At 26.0% G+C, this 9,187-nt stretch overlaps 1 protein-coding gene across 1 annotated transcript; it reads right to left on the bottom strand.

The window, feature by feature from the left end:
• Positions 1-5,355: 5,355 nt before the first annotated feature.
• LOC136075892 (uncharacterized) lies at positions 5,356-7,110 on the bottom strand. Its single transcript, XM_065789334.1, has 3 exons — positions 6,922-7,110; positions 6,401-6,628; positions 5,356-6,303 (listed from the first exon to the last, which is right to left on the bottom strand). The coding sequence occupies exons 1-3, from the start codon at positions 7,108-7,110 to the stop codon at positions 5,356-5,358; spliced, it is 1,365 nt and encodes a 454-aa protein (XP_065645406.1).
• Between the last annotated feature and the right edge of the window lie 2,077 nt (positions 7,111-9,187).

The following is a 9,187-nucleotide window of genomic DNA, read 5'->3' as shown; positions in this document are numbered from 1 at the left end:
GCAAACGATATGAAATGTATTGACCCTGAAATGAAATATCGCACATTGGAAGATTTATGTTTAGATCATAAAAGGTTTATGAAAAACGGAGGAAAAAAGACTAAAGAGTATTGCAAAAAATTTCAATAATGTGATAAGCGAACCAATTTTAAAAATACCACTAGACCAAGTGATTTTTGGTTATTTTTTTACTTTGACAGTTAAAAGTCACTATGAGCATGATATTCAAAAATAATATCAAAGTACTATACTTTATATAAATTATTTTTTATTTTTTAGGTGTCTTTACCTAGTCTACACATGGCTCTTGGTATTTATTTAAATTTTTTTAACATGTTTGAAGAAGAAGTTCATCAATTGGACATAATGATGGCTGCTGAACCTCTAAAAAGCAGCATAAAATGCTCAGAAGAGTATGACGTTTTTATAAACAAAAGCAGTTGTGGAATCTTCAAATAGACATTCTTAATATTGAGGGTCAAATTCAAGTGGTTAATGATGTCATTTTATTGGCTGCAGTTAGCAATTCAGATGATGTAGACGATGTTCAATCTCTTTACTTAAAAGAAATTGACTTAACAATGAAAAAGAAAAAAAGGTAATTTTTGGATTGAGAGTTTATTAGTTATAATTTCTTAATAGTGAAGTTTGTATTCTTAAAACTGTACATTTTTCAAAATAAGAAACCATGTATTATAAATTTCACTTGTTAAATTTTAACAGAAAATATATCCAATGGATAAAATAAAAACATTCAGTGTAATCAGGGCTTTAAAAGTCGTAAAATTCAAATTCTCATGCCCTATTTTATTAAGCACTCAAGTAAGTTCAAACTTGAAATGCTAATGTTAGCTATGGGAATACTTAGTTTGCTGTTATTTGTGAACCTCAATTGTTAATAATAGTGACGTGGTGAGGGGAGCAAAAGTGGCTATAGCCCCAGACGTGAGGGGTTTTGAGCGATCACAAAAAATAAGCAGCAAAAAATATATTTTAATTTAAAAAGGTATAAATTCTATAAAAATTTTAAAAAGCCTTTTAGTCATTTTTAACCCATGCGCTAAAACCTTTTCATCATTTTTAACAATGCGCTAAAACCTAAAGTCATTCTATTTCTGATATGCATAGTGTTTTACGAGTTTCTTTTTAGACAAATCTATGTAATACTCTTGAAGAATATTTTTTAAAGAAGGGTCAGGGACCTTGCACACAAATGATCGAGACAATATTACAGCAGCTTAATGTTCAACGTCAAGCATATCATGGAAAAAGTTTTATTGGAAATCATGTGCATAAAATGTTAAAAGTAATATGTTACTTTTTAAGTTTTTGTTACTTTTTAACTTTTATTTAATAAATTTTATTATAAACAGGGTAAAACTTTTTATTAACTATAATTTTTTGTTAATAATAAATAAGTATTAACTATTAAAATATATTTCTATTTAGAAACCTTCGATACTTCGGTTATGCAACTTTATTTTTAAGTTTGTTTATGACAAAGGGTATTCAGGGACAAAAATACTAACAAAATCAATTGAAGTTAGCAATCAATACAAGCAGCTCTTTGATAAATTTGCTCAATGTTATTACATATTTTCATCCAAAAATACTATTTCAACAGAAAAATTAAGTATTTTAAGTAAGTTTTATTATTTTTATAATGTAAAATATGCTTTAGTGCTATTCCTGATTTTTTTTATAACTTATATTACAATAATATTTAAATTGTTCAGAAAAGAAGATAAACGAATTAATGCAATTTTATCGGGAAAATTGGCCCGAGGCCTCAGTTTCGCCAAAGTTGCATATGCTGGAACATCATGCTATTCCGTTTTTAGAAAAATGGAGAGCGGGATTTGGATTTTATGGCGAACAAGGCGGTGAGTCAATACACATGGAGTTCAATAAACTGAAATATATATATCAATCAATTCCTTGTCCAACGATCCAATTAAAAAGTATTCTTAAATCCCATTACCAAAAGACAAACCCGGAGAACATCCAGCCTAAACCATGTGTAAAAAAAAGAAAATTTATTTTAAAAAATTCTTAAATACCTAACATTTGACTCCGCTGAGAAAGTCTCCAAAGAAGAGCAATTAAAAACGGCTATTTTCATAGCCACAAACATATTAAAAGCATTACTAAGTATAAAATAAGTTTTAGGCTCTGGGGTGTAAATAAATATCACCCTAATTGTATTTTTTTTTTTTTACGCATTTATGGGCCACGGCGTTCGTTTTTAGTGTAGAGCGGTTGGTTTATTTTTTAAATAATTAAAAGTTTTAAAAAAATTACAATATTATCAGACTACTCCTGAGAACATGCGACCGTGTATAAATAAACAAAAAAGATGCTCATGTTTTTTTTAAATTTATTTAAATTTAAGCTGGCACATTGTTTAACTTTAAAAAATCAAAACTTTTTATTTTATTTTATTTTACTTGAAATTTATTCTCGATTCAAAAATTATATATCTATACCATTTAAACTCAATATTATGAATAAAATTAGCTTTTTAAAAGCAGTCTTTTTAGCTTCAGTAGCAACGATGACTGTCTTTTTAAGTTAACTATATTCAATATTCAGTACCTGTTTGCTTTTGCAACCATTTTTCCACGTAAAAGTTAAGAGCAAACAATAATGCAACCCTTCTCAGAAATTGAGTGGGGGATGGGGGGGAGCTAAGGCAGTCAGAATTAATTAAATCAGAGGCATTAACTAAGGCAGTCAGAATTAATTAAATTAAAAAAATAGAAATTCGGAATTAATTGGGGGCAATCGTTTTTCCATCCCCCTGTTTCTACGCCATTGCTTGTAACTCAAAATTAACAACTGAGTTATTTTTTTATCTGGTGGGAACCCTGTGTGATAAATTTGATGCGCCGTGGATAGGTATCTCACTTTGCTTAGTCGAGAGACATAGCGCACCGGCTTCGGTGTCGAATATATATAATACGGCGAAAATTACCGACTAACTTTACAATTTACAAACTTTTCTAAGTAGTTTATATATTTTACTTAACTTATATTTATTGGTCTATTCAAAAAATGCATTGGGTTTAGTGGTGTAGTCTACAAGATAATTAGGGGAAATCTCCCCGTTTTGCATGCTCGGAACACATTTTCTTTATAGTTAGGGCGCTTATATCACTTGCTGCGCCCCTGCGCATAATGTAAGATTTTGTCAGTCTGGCCCTAAGTACGAAAAAAAAAAATTTTTTAGGTGTTTTTATCTAGTCTACACATGGCTCTTGGTATTTATTTAAATTTTTTTAACATGTTTGAAGAAGAAGTTCATCAATTGGACATAATGATGGCTGCTGAACCTCTAAAAAGCAGCATAAAATGCTAAGAAGAGTATGACGTTTTTATAAATAAACAAAAGCAGTTGTGGAATCTTCAAATAGACATTCTTAATATTGATGATCAAATTCAAGTGGTTAATGATGTCATTTTATTGGCTGCAGTTAGCAATTCAGATGATGTAAAATCGGAGAAAAATCAGTGAGGCTTATAAAAAAAAGCCCAACATTTAAAAAAATTCAAAAATTGAAAAAAATAAACTTTTTCAAAAAACATCACTTTACATGATGGAAATCATGTCATAATGCCTTTGAGCAATATGACGCAATTAAACATTTTAGTACAGATAAATCTTAAATTCAATCAATGTGTAACTTAATTATTAAACTATTTTCTTACAAAAATCAAAAATGATCAAAACATAACATGTGCTAATAAGAACTTCATAATTATAAAACTATTAAATAATCTTGTTCTTTTCCTAACAATTAGTTTTTATAACAATTTAGACATAGTCCCATTTATAAGTAAAGTATAAAATAACTGGTTGTATTAATAAATTTGTATTAAAATATTGCAAAAATATCAATAAACTATTACAATAATTTCTAGAAAACTTATAAACAGTTGTATCATTATATACAATTATGCTAATAATATTTAAAAAAATCATTATAACTTTTATATATATTTGCTAAAACTTTTAAACAGTTTTAGCAAATATATAAATTTGCTGCTACTAATTTAAAAATAAATTATAATGAGTTGTGTGTGTTTATATATATATATATATATATATATATATATATATATATATATATATATATATATATATATATATAGATATATATACACACACACACAAATATGTAAGCTTTATAAATATATGTATATATATATACATATATATATATATATATATATATATATATATATATATATATATATATATACATATATATATATATATATATATATATATATATATATATATATATACTATATATATATATATATATATATATATATATATATATATATATATATATATATATATATATATATATATATACACACACACACAAATATGTAAGCTTTATAAATATATGTATATATATATACATATATATATATATATATATATATATATATATATATATATATATATATATATATATACATATATATATATATATATATATATATATATACATATATATATATATATATATATATATATATATATATATATATATATATATATACATATATATATATATATATATATATATATATACATATATATATATATATATATATATATATATACATATATATATATATATATATATATATATATATATATATATATATATATATATATATATATATATATATATATATATATGTATATACATATATACATATATATGTATATATATATATGTATATACATATATATATGTATGTATATACATATATACATATATATATATATATACATATATATGTATATATATGTATATATATATATATATATATATATATATATATATATATATATATATATATATACATATATACATACACACACAAATATGTACACATTTATAAATATATGTGTATACAGTGGCGGCCGGTGACAATAAACTTTGGTGGGGCCAGCAAATATTAACCAAAAAATATCGCAACGACTCGCTGTCAGCGTAACTGATACTTACGTGTTTGTTAGGAATTTTTTGATTGGTTGAGAGAGTTAAGCGCTAGCATGCTTTCAAAATAAGCATAAGTAATGGCATTGAATCTTTTAAACCTACGTAAAAAGCAGCAAAAACTGACTGAAAACTGCCCTGGTGCATTATGATTTGAACAGATTTTGATATTTCTTCTTTAGTTTTTTTTTTTATTTTAATTTTATAGTAAAAACTTTTAGTTAGTTTGAAGTAAGTCATAAATATAAAAAATTACAATTTACACTACAATTTTCATAAAGGTGTAATATATTTTGAAATAAAGAATGATGTTAAAAACAATGATTTAAGCATATTATTTATACAAATATACTGCTCTTCTCTGTTTCTTAAGAGAAAACATTTCGATTACTTTTTGATTAAACTGATCAATATCCTGTAAATGATCTTTATTCATTGATAGTACAGCTAATGCATTCAAGCGATCTTGACCTGTGGAATTTCTCAAAAGTGTCTTAACTCTTTTTAAAGTACTAATACACCGTTCAGCATCGGCTGTAGACACAGGTGTGACTAAAACAATCTCTATCAACTTTGATATTGCAGAAAATGTTTCAATCAAGTTATTTTCATGCATAAATTGGGATAGAGTGCCGATATCACTAAAAACAGCATTTTCATATAAAACGGTTAGTTCGGACATCAACTTAACTTCACTCAGCATTGGATAGTTGGTTAGAATATTTTTTATATGATTCCGAGGAAAATGTTGTCTATTAAATTTGAAATTTTTCGGATCCAAATATGAAAATGAATTAAATATTTCAATGCTTCTAAACCTGTCGCTAATTTCGTAAATAACTTTATCACAAGCATCTTTAGCATCTTCTATTAGTAGTTCGATTGATGTTTTTCGATTCATTCGGTTTTCATGCATTTCTTCGCAATTGTTAAGAATCGATCCAGAAACATTATCAGTGATGCTATTTCGTACAAAATTTATAGATAACTCAAATTTTTCAAAAGCCTCCTTGATTGTAATAGTGTTGCTTTTACTTGATTGCAATATATTGTAAAGTACATCAACATGTTTTAAAATTGAATAAAAAAAAGATAAAAAAAATTTTAACTCTAAATCTTCCAAACATTTTTTGAACCCCACAGATTGCCACACGCTTGTATCATCCCATCCTTCATCGTTTATAATTTTATTAAAACATTCCCCAATCTTTGTTTTGTTTTCTTTTATGCAAGTAACTATTTTTGAACGAAAATTCCATCGTGTTTCGCAAACTTTTGGTATCTGTTTAAAAGTAATTTCGCGAAGTAAATCATTTCGTTTTGGCGAGGATGTAAAGAACACGCCAAATTCACTTAAAGTAGAAAAAAAATGTTCTTACTTGCTTATTCGACGAACAAACTTTTTTCAAAACTAAATTCAATTGGTGTGCATAGCAGTGAACATAATGGGCATTTGGGTAAACTTCTTTCATTAGACTTTGTACTCCATTCCTTGATCGTCTCATAATTGCTGCACCATCATAAGCCTGTGCAATTAATTTTTCCTTCTGACAAAAACAATTTAATTCTTCTTTAAACACATTTTGAAGACCCATAGCAGTTCTATCCTAAACATCAATAAATGCTATAAATCTTTCAACTGGTTTATGACCTTTTAAATAACGCAAAATAATGACAAACTGAGAACGACATGATACATCAGTTGTTTCATCTGCTTGCAAGGAAACAAATTTTGCTTTATCAATCTCACGTTAAATTTCTTCTATGTATACTTTATACATACATTCTAGAATGTCATTTTGGTTTGTTTTCGAAGATTTTTTGTTATTTTTGAATCTTTAAGATGATCGCTAAACACACTATCCAATGTAGCTAAGTATGAAACCATACCTAAAAATACCCCTCGATTATTTGAGTCAATAGTTTCGTCATGTCCTCTTAAGGGCAATTCGTGTACACCACAAAATTTTATATAATCTATAACCCTCGATAATGTATGTCTGTTTTTGTCAACAAATTCATTATATTTTTTTATGCTAAGACTGTATCCAGCATCAATTGACGATAAAATGTTTGTCTTTCCGAGCATTTGAAACTGCAACGAATTGCTTATGTGTTTTACTGGATTCGTGTTTTTGTATTCGCTCAGAAAGATGTTTCATATCTTTACAGCTATTTTCTGCTCACTAGCTCTCGCCACCAAACAAAACACAATAAAAACAAAACAACGAATTTTTTTCATCACTTACACTTAACCATGATTTTTTTTCAAACCATGTTAGACAAAATGTTCGTGTTTTTTTACCATCAACTTGAGTTATACGAACACCTTTTGGTTGTTATGCCCCAAGATTTTTGATTTCTAGTTTTTCTTAAAGGCCCAATGACGAGAAACGTTTTGCCAATCAACTATCAATTTTGTTCATGTTAAATTATCTTATTAATGAACCTAAATTATTGTAATAAGATAACTTTAAACTATATTGCAACTAGAATATGACTTTGGCATGATTCAAAATTTTATCAACAGTAGTTCAGTCAAGAAGGACTTAATCTTAATTAATAATCGATAAAATAATAAAGAATGTAACATTACATATACATTTAACTCTCTGATGACAAAAGGGTCAACAAAAACAATAAAGATACTTTTACAACATAAAAAATTTTTTAAAGAATCTTTTCATAATACATCACATATTTTAGATAATTAAATCCATAATTCTTAAATACAACATTTAGAATGTCAGTCATAAATAATAGTAAACTTCTTAAGATTATTTACATTGTCTTTACATTCTTTAACAATTTTATGTAATTGAAGATAAAAACTTAATACCTGTTTGTAAGCATACATAAATATTTACATAGTTTTAGTTCTTTGACTTTACCTTTAACCCCCCCCCCCCAAAAAAAAAAAAAAAACATTTCAATAAAATACTCTAATTTTTTTATTTCGATAGCAACAGTATATATATCCAACATTTTAAAATAATCTAAACTTTGTATATTTTTTTAATTAATGCCTTTTTGGAAGTAGCAATTATTGAAGCTGTATTATGAAATGTAACAGTACCACCAGTGGTAGAGTTTTGGTGATTGAAAAAAAATGTTCTTTATATCTTCTGTTGTTTGTACCTTTGTTGTATCTAACTAATAATAATATTGACTAATTATAATCTTTATTTGAAAATCCAGTCTTTAAAACTTGTGTTTAATGCTTATTATCATGGTTGATATTGGCTCTGTTTCAGCGTCAATCTAATTGACAACTTAAAAGATAGAATGACTAAACTACCACCAAACAATGTAAACAATTTTCAATGGCTGATTCATTATGCCACAGAATATGATGCATAAGCTATTTGGAAAAAATAAACTTTAGCAATCCCTCATTGAGAAAAGAACAAGAATTTCAAAAGTGCAGTAGCTCTTATTATATTTGTAGAAATGACTAAGCTTTCTCGTGTCACAACTTGCCAAAAAATACACAAATCAAGATCATCATTATTATGACTGAGCCACAATTTTTTTCTCTGTAAGAAAAAAAAAAAAAGCTTTAAAATTTTTAAAAATAAATAAAACAATATACGCCTTAAAAATGTAGTTCACTAACAAATATTATAAAATGTACAAGATTGTTGACTATAAAAGAAATGCAGAACTTTTCTATGATATTTTAAAATCAATTTTCTAAACTATAAAACTTCCAAACTTATAATTTTTATTACTCCTGTTTATAATTATAGAATAAAATGACTTGTCCTAGAAAATCAAGTTTCTGAAAAATATTAAAAACTAATTTCTTTTACCTAACTGTATATCTTTAAATGTTTATGCCAGACCAACATTTATACCAGTAATTTCTGTTACATTGTTTTAAATATCATATTTTTGCCATGTTCTTATTCCTGTTAATTTATACTCCTAATAACTACTTGGTAAATTTTTTATTCACATATCCAGTTTAAGAAATTAATACTAACACTGATAATATTGCAATATAAACACTGTTAATATTCACAGTAAAATTCCAATATTAACAAATGTATAGTGTTTACATTATTGTTACAAATAAATGTTTACATTTAATGTTATAAAGTTTCCTAATATTACTATACTTTATTGAGTCAACAAAACTTCTAAACTAAATTCTTCACTCTTAA

This window comes from Hydra vulgaris, chromosome 02, assembly GCF_038396675.1.
Source record: "Hydra vulgaris chromosome 02, alternate assembly HydraT2T_AEP".
Classification (NCBI taxonomy): Eukaryota; Metazoa; Cnidaria; class Hydrozoa; order Anthoathecata; family Hydridae; genus Hydra; species Hydra vulgaris.
Note: the sequence above shows the minus strand (reverse complement) of the source record. Positions and strands in the feature narration are given on the sequence as shown.

Excerpts from the sequence above, each read along its gene's own strand:
- LOC136075892 (XM_065789334.1), bottom strand. The coding sequence starts at position 7,110 with ATGCTCGGAAAGACAAACATTTTATCGTCAATTGATGCTGGATACAGT. Across the intron at positions 6,629-6,921 it reads TTGACTCAAATAATCGAGGG|GATAGAACTGCTATGGGTCT; the intron begins GTATTTTTAGGT and ends ATTGATGTTTAG. Across the intron at positions 6,304-6,400 it reads TTTGTTCGTCGAATAAGCAA|ATACCAAAAGTTTGCGAAAC; the intron begins GTAAGAACATTT and ends ACTTTTAAACAG.